The sequence below is a fragment of the Aquarana catesbeiana genome, linkage group LG11 (assembly GCF_042186555.1).
Source record: "Aquarana catesbeiana isolate 2022-GZ linkage group LG11, ASM4218655v1, whole genome shotgun sequence".
In the NCBI taxonomy this organism is placed as follows: Eukaryota; Metazoa; Chordata; class Amphibia; order Anura; family Ranidae; genus Aquarana; species Aquarana catesbeiana.
This window is the reverse complement of record NC_133334.1, coordinates 272488777-272504736: the sequence shown is the minus strand read 5'-3', so window position 1 is coordinate 272504736 and position 15960 is coordinate 272488777. Positions and strand designations below refer to the sequence as shown.

At 47.1% G+C, this 15960-nt stretch overlaps 1 protein-coding gene across 2 annotated transcripts in view; it reads left to right on the top strand.

Moving 5' to 3' along the window:
- The window catches only part of ITFG1 (integrin alpha FG-GAP repeat containing 1), a 314466-nt gene that overhangs the window by 88055 nt on the left and 210451 nt on the right, over nucleotides 1–15960 (top strand). For both annotated transcript variants that reach the window (XM_073605835.1, XM_073605834.1), the window contains exon 8: nucleotides 1974–2058. In XM_073605835.1, the coding sequence (XP_073461936.1) occupies nucleotides 1974–2058 (85 nt within the window). The remainder of the gene's footprint in view (nucleotides 1–1973; nucleotides 2059–15960) is intronic.

Sequence of the window (15960 nt, the reverse complement as noted above, 5' to 3'; positions counted from 1 at the left end):
ACTTGCTGCAGATTCTAATTCACACTGTAAGAAGCTCACAGTGTGCAGTGAAATCAAAGTGAGCAGTTTCAATACAGGAGAGGAGTCTGTACCACTGTGCAAGACTGAAGGGAGGGCTTTAAAATGACACTGGCGTGAGGGAGGTACTGGGACTGCCATTGCTGCCCTCCAGAAGACACCAGTTGCCTGGCTTTTAAGTACTTTTGACTCCGATCCTGAACAAGCATGCTGGCAGTGACTCGGCAGCTCAGCTCACCCTACTACCCCCTCCCAGCAGTAACTCAATAGCTCAGCTCACCCTGCTCCCCTCTTCCTACAATTACAGCTCCTCCTCCCAGTAATGAATCAGCAGATCAGCTCCCCCTGTTCCCCTCTTCCAGCAATCACTCAGCAGCTCAGATCCCCCTCCTAGTAATGAATCAGCAGATCAGCTCTCCCTGCTCCCCTCGTCCAGCAGTAACTCAGCAGCTTAGCTCCCCCCCTAGTAATGAATCAGCAGATCAACTCCCCCTGTTCCCCTCTTCCGGCAATCACTCAGCAGCTCAGATCCCCCTCCTAGTAATGAATCGGCAGATCAACTCACCCTGCTCCCCTCTTCCTACAATCACTCAGCAGCTCAGATCCCCCTCCTAGTAATGAATCGGCAGATCAGCTCACCCTGCTCCCCTCTTCCTACAATCACTCAGCAGCTCAGATCCCCCTCCTAGTAATGAATCGGCAGATCAGCTCACCCTGCTCCCCTCTTCCTACAATCACTCAGCAGCTCAGATCCCCCTCCTAGTAATGAATCAGCAGATCAGCTCACTCTGCTCCCCTCGTCCAGCAGTAACTCAGCAGCTTAGCTCCCCCCAATAATGAATCAGCAAATCAGCTCCCCCTGTTCCCCCCCTTCCGGCGATCACTCAGCAGCTCAGCTCAGCTCCCCCCTAGTAATGAATCAGCAGATCAGCTTACCCTGCTCCCCTCGTCCAGCAGTAACTCAGCAGCTTAGCTCCCCCCTAGTAATGAATCAGCAGATCAGCTCCCCCTGTTCCCCCCCTTCCGGCGATCACTCAGCAGCTCAGCTCAGCTCCCCCCTAGTAATGAATCAGCAGATCAGCTTACCCTGCTCCCCTCGTCCAGCAGTAACTCAGCAGCTTAGCTCCCCCCCTAGTAATGAATCAGCAAATCAGCTCCCCCTGTTCCCCTCTTCTGGCAATCACTCAGCAGCTCAGATCCCCCTCCTAGTAATGGATCAGCAAATCAGCTCACCCTACTCCCCTCTTCCAACAGTGACTCAGCAGCTCAGCTCCCCCTCCCAATAATGAATAAGCAGATCAGCTCACTCTGCTCCCCTCTTCCAGCAATGATTTAGCAGCTCAGCTCCCCTCTCCCAGTAGTGAATCAGCAGATCAGTTCACCCTGCTCCCCTCTTCTAGCAATCACTCAGAAGCTCAGCTCCCCCCCCCCCCCCCCAGTAATAAATCAGCAGATCAGTTCACCCTGCTCCCCTCTTCCAGCAATAGCTCAGCAGCTCAGATCCCCCTCCTAGTAATTAATCAGCAGATCAGCTCACCCTACTACCCCCTTCCAGCAGGGATTTAGCAACTCAGCTAAAATCAAGTAACCCCTGTGAGATAAAGGCTAACAATGTAAGAGTAGAGATTGAGGTTATTAGAAATGCCTGTGACTGATTGTCTTCAATACAAGGTTAGCGGTATTACAGAAATGTTTATGATGTACTCGCAGCTATAATATGTGATGAAGAAGGTGATTTGAGTGTGGCCCAGTTTGTCGGTCTCTTTCATAAAACAATGTTCCCTTACAAAAGGATAAAGTAATTTTGTAGACAGTTGACCGCAGAATGTGTTATTGGTTCCTGGACACGGCTCGTTTTTCACTCGCTCACTAAAACTGATAGAACGTTCCATGTTATAGGCTTGTCTATTCTCAGAATTCTCCTTCCTAATGTATCCTTTGTTTCCTTATTACAGGGAGGCAATTTCTCCGGGGTCACGTCCCTCGTTACAAAGCCTAAAGATGTGAAGAGGGTCGGACAGTCCGTCTTTGCTGACTTTGGTACGTTAAGAGTTCATTCCTTGCTTAAGGCTCCGTTCACGTGGGCATACTACAGCAATACGCAGTCTGTGCGGGTGCACGGTTCCGAACGCACGGTTCCAAACGCACGGTTCTGAACGCACGGTTTCAAACGCGGGGTCGTGTTTGGAACGAGCTGTCTGTGAGATTCAGTAACATGCAAAATTCGGAATATTGCTGCATTATATACCAAGGAGTGCAGCAACATTCCGGATTTTGCATGTTACCGTATCTATTTACTTGGCGTAAGATCATCTTTCACATTATACAAACAAATTGGGCTTTTTTTTTGAATTCATGAAAATTTATTTCTTCCAAAAAAATTGCATTTGAAAGGCCACTATACAAATACTGTGTGAAAATATTGCAACAATCGCCATTTTATTCTCCAGGGTCACTGCTAAAAAATATATATAAAATGTTTGGGGGTTCTAAGTAATTTTCTAGCAAAAAATACAGATTTTAACTTGTAAGCAACAAGTGCCAGAAAAAGGCTTAGGCATGAAGGGAAAGGTAATAACAGAAGTCTATGGCTCAGTGCAGGTAACTTGCAGGTGCACCTGCGGTTCAGTATGCCGGTTTCGGGGCGGACCAGCTTGAGCACCTAGTACACGTAAATGCTACAACTCCCCTTCCTGCTCTTCTTGCACTTCTTGCTGTCTTTCTGGTTCTTAGTCATGGCTTTCTTGGAGCCCTTCTCGGGTGTCGGGACCAACTTGGCTGGTTCAGGCATCACAAGGGTTAATATCTCTCCGCTATGTTCAGGGAAAGACCATGAGGGAACACTGGCCAAGCACCCCCACACTGACTGCACCATCAGTATGTGAAAATCATAAATTACAGGGAGCCAGATTGGAGCGCTGACCATATGCCCCCACAGTCTCTGGGTCACACACCACCCAGGGAAGCGGGGAGGGAGACCCCTGTGTCTGCAGGAATATCCAGGAATTTGTGGACCTCCTTCTGTCCAAACCAGGGGGCCATCTGCTTGTGCGGGGATACTCTTTAAGGATACATCTCAACTCACAAAGGTGCATTCTGTCCCGTGAGCTAAGCCCCGCATTACAAGTGTACCTGTAGACATTGTATACTATATCATGCCAAACACAGGGAAACCAAAGGAATAAGTTTCCCGAAATCCAGACCTAGCCACCCCAGAAAGGTACTGGGTGAAAGGGAGGTGGGCCAACTTACCTCATTCTGAAAATCAATGTGGTACCTTCCTCATGACAAGATGCCTCACAGCCAAAGCTGGGGTGCTTTCCGACTTGGAGGACACTGCAACAAACCAGCCTGGAGCTGATCAACCATAACACTCACAGGCTGCCCGTCATGAAGATAGGGCTGTTGCAGCCAGCATGTAGCAAACGACATGCATTCACTTGTAGGCTGAGCCGGGGTGACTACTTGATCTACCTATGTATTATCTAGACCAGGGTTTCTTAATCAGCGTTCCATGGAAACCTATGGTTCCTCCAGAGGTTGCTAGGGGTTCCTTGAGCAATTTCTGCCTCTCAGATAAGTTCCCACTGACACCATTGATCTTTTTAGTGATCTGTAAGGGGGTAAATCTTCCCAATGACCACAAGTGTAAGGAGCATTCTTCTCACTGACCACCACACTAAAGTACGAGTTGTAGATATATAGAGATATTTTTAGGAGGGGGGTTCCCTGAGACCAGAAAATTATTTCAAGTGTTCCTCTGTGTTGAGAAGGTTGAGAAAGGCTGGTTATGCCTGTTGCCCGGCTCAGCTGTTGATAGAAAGTCTAGACCAGGGGTCTCAAACTGGCGGCCCTCCAGCTGTTGCAAAACTACAAGTCCTGTGAGGCATTGCAAGGCTGACAGTTACAAGCATGACTCCCACAGGCAGAGGCATGGTGGGACTTGTAGTTTCGCAACAGCTGGAGGCCCTCCAGTTTGAGACCCCTGGTCTAGATACTTGAAGGAAAAAACAAAAAGGATTTCCCTACAAAAAAATAGGAAACAAAGTTTCCAGTAGGAAGCTTAGGTCCTTACTCCTGGACACTGAGTGTCCTTCTGCAGGGGGTTTGTGTCCTACTCCTGAAGGTGAAAAATGTCATCAGCACGCCAAGGATTCCTCAAAAGGGTCCAAAGCTTTATTTTCGTGGTCACATAGTCCACATACGGCAAGGTTTTGGAGCCACGCAGGGATCCTTCGTCAGGCAAGTGTCACTTGCCTGACGAAGGTGGCCTACGTGGCTTCCAAAACCTAGCCATAAAATAAAGCTTTGGACCCTTTTGAAGAATCTTTGCTGTGATGACATTTGTTCACTCTGATGATCTATGGTTTCCAGCCTGTGGTCATTAGAGCACCACAACCATTTTCAGAAACGTGTGCTTGGGGAATATTGTGTTTCTACTCATAATGGTGGCGCCATAACCCAGCAGTCAGAGATCAAAAACTGCACTGTGTCCTTCAATGAACTCAAGAAAAAATAAGGATTTTACGATGAGTACAAATATCAGAAAAGTTGTAGATGGCTTCACATCGGCACACAGAGATCTGCATGTGAATTTTCATAAAGGGGGGGTGGGGGGGGGGGGCAAGAGGGCTGCTTTAACAGAAATAATGTTTCTTTATTGCTTTTAACAGTTCTGCAGAAATAAAAACAAATCACGCTTTTGAAGGCGCCAACACACACGAGCGGGGAGGTTTGCGCGGGGCCCGAGGTGTTTTCTCAGTAGGGCGAAAGTGTCAGAGGATTTGCGGAGGCTTTCTCGCCTCGCCACTCTACGTTTCCTGCTATAAAAATGGGTTTTTCTTTCTTTATCGCTGCCCTCAAGTTGTTATGAAGCCGAATGACTTATAAGAAACAATTCCGGAGCCGGTGCCAGCTCTCTCTTGTTTTAATCTGAACCTTGACAAGTATGACGGGAACATAGCTGAGGTCACCCGTGCTGATAGATTGTGCGTGTTATTAAGTGCAGCCTCCGCTTTATTGCTGCGCATGATGAAGTTCTTGTAAGCCGCTCCTTCTGTAACGATGAAAAGGGAAAAAAAAAATAAAAAAATCAATGTTTGGCGAGCCAGCCCTCCTAAATTTAATTTATCCGGGTTTGTTCTCCCCTTACTCCCTGGTGTATTTAGAAAGGTACAGAATAAGCCTGCCACAAGCCTGGGAAATTCTAATTAGATTTAGAACTGATAATGAAAAAAAATGTATAGGTTCAGATTACCTTCATATGAATCATATGACACGACTATCAGAGACTCAGACATGTAGACAGCCGAGTTATTTGTGAATCTTTACACCGATCAGTCATAACATTCACCACTGACAGGTAAAGTGAATAACATTGATTATCTCCTTACTACGGCATCTGAAAGTCGTGGGATTTATTAGGCAGTAAGTGAACATGTTGTCGCTGAAGTTGGAATCGTAAAAAAAAAAAAAAAAAATGGGCAAGCTTAACCACTTGCCGCAAACCGCCGTAGCTGTACGCCGGTACTTTTTACGCTAAATACCGGGGTTATGGCATCAGCTAGCAGCCATAACCCCGGTATTTTCAGCAACAGTGGGCGGTCCTCTTTAGGATAAAAGTGGTCTCTGCCGCGTATTCGCCGTGAGAACACTTTTATCAGGGGCAGGAGAGGCCCTCCCCCCTGCCGCCGCGCTCCGGATGTCTCCGCCACTTACCAGAGCCGCCGGTAGCAGCGGAGACGATCACGTCCTCTTCCCTGACAGGCCTGGAGCCGAGTGAGGGAATGATGGCCGCCACACGGCTCCATAACATTGGATGACGGAAGCGACGTCAAATGGTCTTAAAGTGGAAATTTTTTTTTATTTTTTTTTTTTTTTATTGCATTTAAGTGTAAATGTGAGATCTGAGGTCTTTTTGACCCCAGATCTCACATTTAAGAGGTCCTGTCATGCTTTTTTTTCAATTACAAGGGATGTTTACATTCCTTGTTATAGGAATAAAAGTGACCCAAAAAAAGGCTTAAAGGATCTGCTGCTGATGGCTAAGCACCAGATACCACAGCATACCTTCAGAAGTCTAGCTGAGTCCATACCTTGACAAATCAGGGATGTTTTGATGGCAAAAGGGGAACCTTCTTCATATTGGTGGGTGGTCATAATGTTATAGCTGATTGGTGTATATTTCCAGCGAAAGTCAAGCTTGATGTCATCTCTTTTCTTCCTGAGTCTCATTATTGGTCATTGAGGTGCCCCGTCACATTAGACTACAAACTGGGGGTGAAGAAATTTTAGGCTGGAAGGAAAGTCAGGGTAACCTTGGTATGGTGCAGTATCAACTCAACCCTGGTGTCACCAAGACTTGCCAGCTAACCCATTTTCAGGGATGAAAGAGCCAGGCTCTGATGAGAGGGTTCGTCCCTGGAAACGCATTAGCTGGCGAGTCTCGATAAAACCAGGGTTGAGTTGATACTGCACCATATGAGGGTTACCTTGCCAGTCAGGTCTGGTCTATAATGCTGTATTAGCCTATGACTATTGTGAGTTTGCACTCATTACTGTTCCTATTCCAATAAACTTATATCTGGTGATGCAATAGGTCAGGGGTCTCCTAACTTTCTAAACAAAGGGCCAGTTTTCAGGATTTAGGGGGGTCGGATTGTGGCCATTGGGAGAAATTTCCCCCGGCAACAGTGCTCCATCATTGGGAGTAATAGTGCCCCATTGATGGTGTCAGCAGGGGGGAATGGTGCCCCATCATTGGTGTCAGTTGGTGGAATAGTGCCCCAAGAGCCAAATAAAGACATGCAAAGTGCCACCTCCCGGCCCCGGACCGCAGTTTGGAGACCACTGCACTAGGCCTTTGTGCCCCTTCTTTTTTTGTGTGTCTCCAGTAAGGCCTTAGGCACACAGGTAGTTTGTCTTACACATTACAAAAAAAATGGGAGTTTTTGGGTGCAAGGTAGGCACAGGTGTAGCATACAGCCTAGTGCCAGCAGCATCAAAATCAATGACAGGCTGAAATACATGGTGGCTGGACACTGATCAGAGTGGTACATGCATTTAAGGCCAAATGCAGGAATTTAAGTGTTGAGGGCATATGTCCCTGAACACATATGGCCCTAAATGTGAGCTCTGTTTGGAACAGTGTCCAGTCACATATAACCCAGTGTATTTTAGCCTATCATTAATTTTGACAGGCTGCTGGCAGTTGGCTGCACCTGTGCCTTGCTTGCACCCAAAAACTCAAATTTTTTGCACTGTAAAAGCCAAACTACCCGTGTGCCTAAGGCCTTACTGGAGAAAATAGAGATACAAAAAAAGAAGGGGCACAAAGGCCTAGTACAGTGGTCTCCAAACTGCTGCCCTGGGGCTGGATGTGGCCCTTCACTTGCCTTTATCTGGCCCGTGGGGCACAATTCCACCAACTGACTCCATCGATGGAGCACCATTCCCCTCTGCTGACACCATCAATGGAGCACCATTCCCCTCTGCTGACACCATCAATGGAGCACCATTCCCCTCTGCTGACACCATCAATGGAGCACCATTCCCCTCTGCTGACACCATCCATGGGGCACCATTCCCCTCTGCTGACACCATCAATGGAGCACCATTCTCCTCTGCTGACACCATCAATGGGGCACCATTCCCCTCTGCTGACACCATCAATGGAGCACCATTCCCCTCTGCTGACACCATCAATGGAGCACCATTCCCCTCTGCTGACACCATCAATGGAGCACCATTCCCCTCTGCTGACACCATCAATGGAGCACCATTCCCCTCTGCTGACACCATCAATGGAGCACCATTCCCCTCTGCTGACACCATCAATGGGGCACCATTCTTCCAACTGATACCAACAATGGGGCACTAACTCCCGGTTTTTACTGTATACAAGCCAAACCGCTCCTGAGCATGAGTCCCAATTCTTGCTAAAAGAAAAAAACGTCTGCCGCATTGTTTCTGGCAGTGAAGGGAAGAGGTGTGGGGGGGGGAGGGGGCACAAACCGATCGCGCCCGTCCATGTAGTACACATAGAAAGCTTCCTTCACTCAGGAATCTCCGCCATAATACTGTGAAAGGGAATGTTTAAATGTCAGCTAAGCCTACAATTTATATGATAAAATATGAATTTATTCACATCGGCTTCTTAATAATATTCACAATTATATTCATCAGTATGTGCTGCACACATCGGAAAGCTTTTCCTGCAGACTGAGAAAACCTAAAAAGTAATTATAAAGCCCACAGGTGCCGGTATTAAACGCAGAATATTTATCGTTCCCGGCGACAAATCCCTCTCGAAGCGTTCACAAACTCCGCTTTTTGTTTCTCTTATTTTCTTCAATGCATTTATTTTTAAATTGTGCCCTTAAAGTAGATCTTTAATATGGATATAAAACGGTGTTAACGGATCTCCTGAGAATTTAAAATAAAGAGAGATGGAAGGGTTGAAGTTGTTACCTTAGCTGGAGGGAATGTTACTATAGGCTCCCCTCAGTGTTGTATAGTGTGACAGGTGCTGCACGCCACCGACTCAGCGTGTGATATCATGTAGAAAGGACTGCAGCCTCCGCTTCTGTTAGGCCACGCCGCTGACACGTTTCACCCATCCGCTACGATTAACCACTAGCCTACCGGGCACTTTCACCCCCTTCCTGCCCAGGCCAATTTTCAGCTTTCAGCGCTATCACAGTTTGAATGATGATTGCGCGGTCATGCAACACTGTACTCATATTAAATTGTTATCATTTTTTTTCACACAAATAGAGATTTCCTTTGGTGGTATTTAATCATTACTGGGGTTTTTTTATTTTTTGCTAAATAAACAAAAAAAACCCAAAAATTTTGAGTAAAAAAAAACTAAACTTTTTCATAGTTTTATTATAAAATTTTGTAAACGGGTAATTTTTCTCCTTCACTGATGTGCACTGATGAGGCTGCACTGATGGGCACTGATAGGCAGCACAGATGAGCACTGGTAGGTGGCACTGATGAGTAGGCAGTGGTGGGCACTACTTGGCAGCACTGGTGGATACTGATTGGCAGCACTGATGAGGCACTGGTGGGCACTGATTGGCAGCACTGGTGGACCCTGATTGGCAGCACTGGAGGGCACTACTTGGCAGCACTGGTGGATACTGATTGGCAGCACTGATGAGGCACTGGTGGGCACTGATTGGCAGCACTGGTGGACACTGGCAGCACTGGTGGACCCTGATTGGCAGCACTGGTGGGCACTACTTGGCAGCACTGGTGGATTCTGATTGGCAGCACTGATGAGGCACTGGTGGGCACTGATTGGCAGCAGTAGTGGGCACTTTTGGGACTGCACTGATAATCAGTGCCCTAATTATCAGTGTACATGTCCCTTTTACACAAGCTAGTTATCGGCTCTCCTCACACTGTCGATGTGAGGAACAGAATGGCAATAACCGGCTTTTGTTTACATCATAATCAGCTGTGATTGGACACAGCTGATCACGTGGTTAAGAGAAGCTGATTGGCTCTGTACCTCAATCTGTGATCAGCAGTGTGCGGAGGACGTCATATGATGGCCTCCCAGAACTGGACGACTGCGCTGTTGCCGTCATTCAAATCTCCTGAGAATTTGAAATAAAGAGTGATGGAAGAGTTGAAACTGTTACCTTAGCTGGAGGGTATGCTGCTGTAGGCTCCCTTTGGTGTTGTGTAGTGAAACAGATGCCGCACCCCACTGGCTATGCGTGTGATATAATGTATAAATGGCCCCAGCCTCATCTCCTCCTAGGCCACATCTCTGATGTGTTTCATCCCTACCTCTACAATTAATCCCCAGGGTAGGGCGAAACGTTTCAGAGGAATGTGACCTAAGAGGAGCTGAGGTTGAAGCCGTTTCTACATTATATCACACACTGAGCTGGTGGTGTTTGGCATCCATCACACTATATGATTTAACGCTAGCTGGATGAGCTTTCAGGATGTCCGCAGCTTCTTCTAGTTGGGGCTCACCAGAGTGACAGCATTGAAGAACATTTAGAGCGGCGCTGCAAGTTACTGAAGATTGCCATTAGTCCCTTCAGTGTTGCCCACATTTCTGAAGGCCCAACTCCAGACAAATACATTTTTGTTTTTGCTGGGGCTCTTTAAGATCTGCATTCAGGTCACTTTTCAGAATGCATTTGACTGGTGGTGAGGAGGCATTATATTACCTCCTTGCTGCTTGATTTAACCCTGTAATGCTGCACAGCTGCACCGCAATTGTGTGCATTGCATAGTGTTGGAATGGCATGTCCAAGAACCCCATATAGGTGTGAGGCCATGAGGGCATGTAGCTGCGGGGCGGGGAAAGCCCTAGCCGCATTTGATTGGGTGGCAGTGACAGTGAGCTTATTTCCAGGTTTGGTCAGAACCCAGGTACGGACTAAGCCCAAACTCAGCCCTACTGTTTACACTCGGAACCCATTGGGCACTACAGCAGCAAATGACAGTGGTCAAATGATCCAGAACTCCACTTCTCACCTTTGAGAGCTCCTTAAAGGGCCCTGGGGCATTGGCACCAAGGGGTAATGCGGTTGTAAACCTAGTTACACCACTTTTACTATAATAAGGCTTACCTGTAGGTACTGGAAATATCTCCTAAACCTGCACGGTTTAGGAGATATTTACCATATACACTTGCACCGACATCATCTGCACATGCGCACTGAAGAAAGGGCACCATCGTGCCGTTTCTAAAGGGCTCGTGCCGTGACCGGCGGCTCCCGTGTGCATTATGCTTTTACTTTGTAGGGAACAAAAGAGGAAGTAAAACCCATCGGGGTTTACTTCCTCTTTAATGCCCATGGCCATGGAATGGGATCAGGGCCGTCTTTAGCGCAGGGCAATCTTTGTTGGGGGGCCCACGCTATCCGTGAATTGGGGCCCAATGACGGCTTTGCAGAGCGCACAGAGGACACGGGAGGATGTATTCCCACGCTAGCCAGCTAAAAGGGGGCGGGGCCGGGAGCTCCACTGACGCTCTGACCCCGCCCACATGCAGCCTGTGTACTCGGAATAGAGCGTCTGCAGTGAGAGCCAGTGATCGGAGTGGGAGCGTCAGTGGACCTCCCGGCCCCGCCCCCTCTATACTGGCTGGTGAATACAGAGATCCGGGGGCGGGGTCAGGAGCTCCACTGACGCTCCCACTCCGATCACTGGCTCTCACTGCAGACGCTCTATTCTGAGTACACAGGCTGCACGTGGGCGGGGTCAGAGCATCAGTGGAGCTCCCGGCCCCACCCCCCTCAGCTGACTAGCGCGGGAATACATCCTCCCGTGTCCTCTGTGCGCTCTGCAAAACTGTCATCGGGGCCCCAATTCACGGGTGGAGTGGGCCCCCCAACAAAGCATCAGTGGAGCTTCCGGCTGTTGTAGTGAAATCAGAGAGTGGAAGCCCCGCCCACACACCTGAATGTATGTAGTGAGTTTGGCTGGCCATGTATGTCCTTACACCCATAAAATGCCTGAATGTTTAAACCCTGAGCTGTGTTATTCAACTGTAAAGCTGTGCGTTGCTGAAAGTTCTCTGACCATCTCCTGTATAATGTCTACAGTCTCTGATTGTATCCTGCAGTATGTCCGCAGTCTTTAATTCTCTCCTGTAGTATATCCGCAGTCTCTGGTATTCTCCTGCAGTATGTCCGCAGTCTCTGGTAATCTGCAGTATGTCCGCAGTCTCTGGTAATCTCCTGCAGTATGTCCGCAGTCTCTGATTGTCTCCTGCAGTATGTCCGTAGTCTTTAATTGTCTCCTGTAGTATGTCCGCAGTCTCTAGTAATCTCCTGCAGTATGTCCGCAGTCTCTGTCTCCTGCAGTATGTCCCCAGTCTCTGGTAATCTCCTGCAGTATGTCCGCAGTCTCTGATTGTCTCCTGCAGTATGTCCGTAGTCTTTAATTGTCTCCTGCAGTATGTCCGCAGTCTCTAGTAATCTCCTGCAGTATGTCCGCAGTCTCTGTCTCCTGCAGTATGTCCCCAGTCTCTGGTAATCTCCTGCAGTATGTCCGCAGTCTCTGGTAATCTCCTGCAGTATGTCCGCAGTCTCTGGTAATCTCCTGCAGTATGTCTGCAGTCTATGGTAATCTCTTGAAATATGTCTGCAGTCTCTGGTAATCTCCTGCAGTATGTCTGCAGTCTCTGTCTCCTGCAGTATGTCCGCAGTCTCTGATTGTCTCCTGCAGTATGTCTGCAGTCTCTGGTAATCTCCTGCAGTATGTCTGCACTCTCTGACACTCTCTCCTGTAGTATGTGTATTAATGTGCCCCTTTACTCGCTCAATTTTTTGGGATTGCTCCACTGCTCAGTGAGAGGTAATGATGTGCATTAACCTCTAGCAACCAATCAGCGAACAGTAGTGATCTGCTTTAATCTCTAGCAACCAATCAGTAAGTGGTAATGATGTGCTGTAACCCCTAGCAACCAATTAGTGAGCGCTAATAATGTACATTAACCTCTAGCAACCAATTGCCAAGCAGAAATTATGTGTTGTGACCTCTAGAAACCAGCCAGTGAGCAGTAAGGATAGACTGTAACCTCTGGCAAACAATTGCAATCGCTGCGTGATCTGCTGCAGTAAACTGATTTTGAGTCTACCTGCTATTTTTTGTATGTCTCAGAATGGAGGATGGGGCCCCAAGAAAATGTTTGCCCAGGGCCCGATCAAAATTAAAGACGGCCCTGAATGGGATGTTCAACAAGCCAATATTGATGTGGTGGTCACATGACCACAAATGTTTGGCCATATCATGTATTTGTAATTCTTTTTGACAAAAATCAGCCAACTGATCTTTTTACCCCTTGTTAGCCAACCTGAACACTTCCGCTAAGAACATGAGACATGTCAGGATAACAGCGATGAGCAACGCGATTCAGTTTTCACATACAAAAAAAAAAAAAAAAGTATAATTAATTTCCTGTTAACTAAAGAGAGCGACGTTTTCATGAAATGAATATCCGAGCTGTCCACTCGGATAAATGTTATCATGCTTGATGTAATATTTTAGTAGCTGTGAAATATGGCTCCGGTACTTTTTTTGAAGCCGCAGATTTTTCCGCCATCCCCTTATCTCCTTGATAGATGGCAGGGACATAATTAGTTTACTCAAAGCAATAAAACTTATAATGATTTCCCTAAGTAAACGGAATGACACGTCTTGCTTACAAGAGCCCAGCTCTGGGGCATATACAGAGAGTTTATTGATTCTGCACCGGGGTCAATATTGTGTTTCTATATATTCCTCCACTTACACGTAGCTGCGGGGGAGTAACAGCATAATTCAATTACGTTTAATAACAGCAGCACAACCACCGCTACTTTCAACCTGCTTTGTATTGCTTTTTATTGTGCTGGAACTAAACTCTCATGTTTTTAAAGGGAAACTAAAGTTTTTGTACATACTCTATCTATCTATCTATCTATCTATCTATCTATCTATAGATAATAATAATATATAGATAAATAATCTTTTCAGCGTTCATATTTTAAAATCCCCTTTCGATGTATTGTGTTTAAAGCCCAACTCCAAGCAAAAAAAAAAAAAAAAAGCTTCCCCTTTCAGTGGAGTTGTTCACGCACTGCACAGGTCAACTGTTTGTTATTTCCAGGGGAGAGAAGAAAGGTGTATACTCACCCGATCCTCCTCTCCATCTGCAAGCGGCACTCCCCCCAAGATCCAATGTTGGACTGTTCCTGACACACTGCACAGGTCAACTGTTTGTTATTTCCAGGGGAGAGAAGAAAGGTGTATACTCACCCGATCCTCCTCTCCATCGGCAAGCGGCACTCCCCCCAAGATCCAATGTTGGACTGTTCCTGACACCCTCCTCCAGACCAGGTCTACGGGCGTGATGACGTCAGGAACAGTCCACCACACCAGAAGACCGCGGGAAGGGCAAGAGCCACAGGGACTTCTCTTGTGCGGGGAGGATCAGAAGGTTGGGTAAGTATATCTCTGTTCTCCAATCCCCTAGACAAAAACAAGCCTTCCCTCCAGTCTTGCACATTGGTTTAGGCTCCTCTCTTGTACTTAAATTGTTTACTTTGATTTGACTTCACACTGTGAGCTTTTTGCAATGTGCATTTGAAGCGGCAGAGCCCACCTAATTTCTTGACTGGAGAACGTTCAGCATCATCTAGGCTTTCCTCCCCAGCCTTGACTGTCCTTGGCCTGCCCCTTTTATTCGTTGAATTTTAGTTCTTTCAGTCATGGAGGCTCAGCATCACATGTGGACCTTACCTAAGATGGTCAGCATGCAAATAAAGTATGTCTAGGAAGCCTACTACTCTAGACTGACTTCCACCTGTCAAGGCATTTTGGATATTTGCATAACTCCTCCCAAGAGCTAGCCCACTGCTTGCATCAGGTCTGTTGAGAGGAGCACTGAGGCAGGGGGCTTTAATGTTTTCAGGAAGCTATTTACAGCACCATGCCACCCTCCCCACCAGCTATGCATTGTATTAGGAAGCACAAAGCCCAGTGATGATGTCACTGGATCTAAAATTTGTTACAATACCCTCTGGTAGGTGACACGGACTTTCCGGGGCACAGAATCTAAGTACCGGTCTGTTTTCACTAAGGCCCTTAATGGTGGAGATGGCCTGGAAACTCTAGTGGTCTTCAGGACTCTTGGTTGCAACTGGTGGCATGCCATGGCCTCTGACATTGCCCCATTAAGAGGGGGCAGCAGGTACAGGAGGGCTACGGAGCAGGGACAGAAGTTCAGAACTTAGGCAGGATCAAATGAGGAGCCTTGGTGGGTGGGTGGCTGGCAGAGACCAGTCAGACAGTTGGGTTGGCAATGAGTTGGAGTAAACTAGATTGGAGTCGAAATAGTGGAAGGGGTTTTGGCTGGCAGTAAGCAGAGGATAATTAGATAGTCTGGATTGGCAATGAAGAAGGCAAAAGACAAGAGAATATTCAGGTATTTCAGGTCAACAGCAACAGGTAACAAGCTTCCGTATTATAACTCTTGCTCAGAGGTAGCTGGTTTGAAGACACAGCACCAGCCACTTCAAAGGCTGGAGCTTACAAACCCTTTTGGACAGAAAACACACCCAGCTTCATTTTAGGCAACTCTGGAAGTACTGGCAGGGAGTACCATTGGATATATGGCAGGGATTCTGCGAGTGCCATTGGATGTATGGCAGGGATTCTGCGAGTACGATTGGATATATGGCAGGGATTCTGCGAGTACGATTGGATGTATGGCAAGGATTCTGTGAGTGCTATTGGATGTATGGCAAGGATTATTTGAGTGCCATTGGTTGTATGGCAGGGATTCTGCAAGCGCCATTGGATGTATGATAGGGATTCTGCGAGTGCCATTGGATCTATGGCAGGGATTCTGCAAGCGCCATTGGATGTATAGCAGGGATTCTGCGTGCACCATTGGAAGTATTGGCAGTGATTCTGTGAGTGCCATTGGATGTCTGGCAGGGGTTCTGCAAGCGCCCTTGGATGTATGGCAGGGATTCTGCGAGCACTATTGGAAGTACTGGCAGGGATTCTGCGAGCACCATTGGAAGTGCTGGCAGTGATTCTGTGAGTGCCATTAGATGTATGGCAGGGATTCTGCAAGTACCATTGGAAGTACTGGCAGGGATTCTGCGAGTGCCATTGGATGCATGGCAGGGATTCTGCAAGTACCGTTAAAAGTACTGGTAGTGATTCTTCAAGTGCCATTGAATGTACAGTGAAGAAAATAATTATTTGATCTCCTGCAGATTTTGTAAGTTTGCCCACTAACAAAGAATGAAGGGTCTATAATTTTTATCATAGGTGTATTTTACATGATAGAGACAGAATATCAACCAAAAATCCAGAAAAAACACGATACAAATGTTATAAATTGACTTGCAGTTCAGTGAGTAAAATAAGTATTTGATCCCCAAGCAAAACAAGACTTAGTAGTTGGCAGAG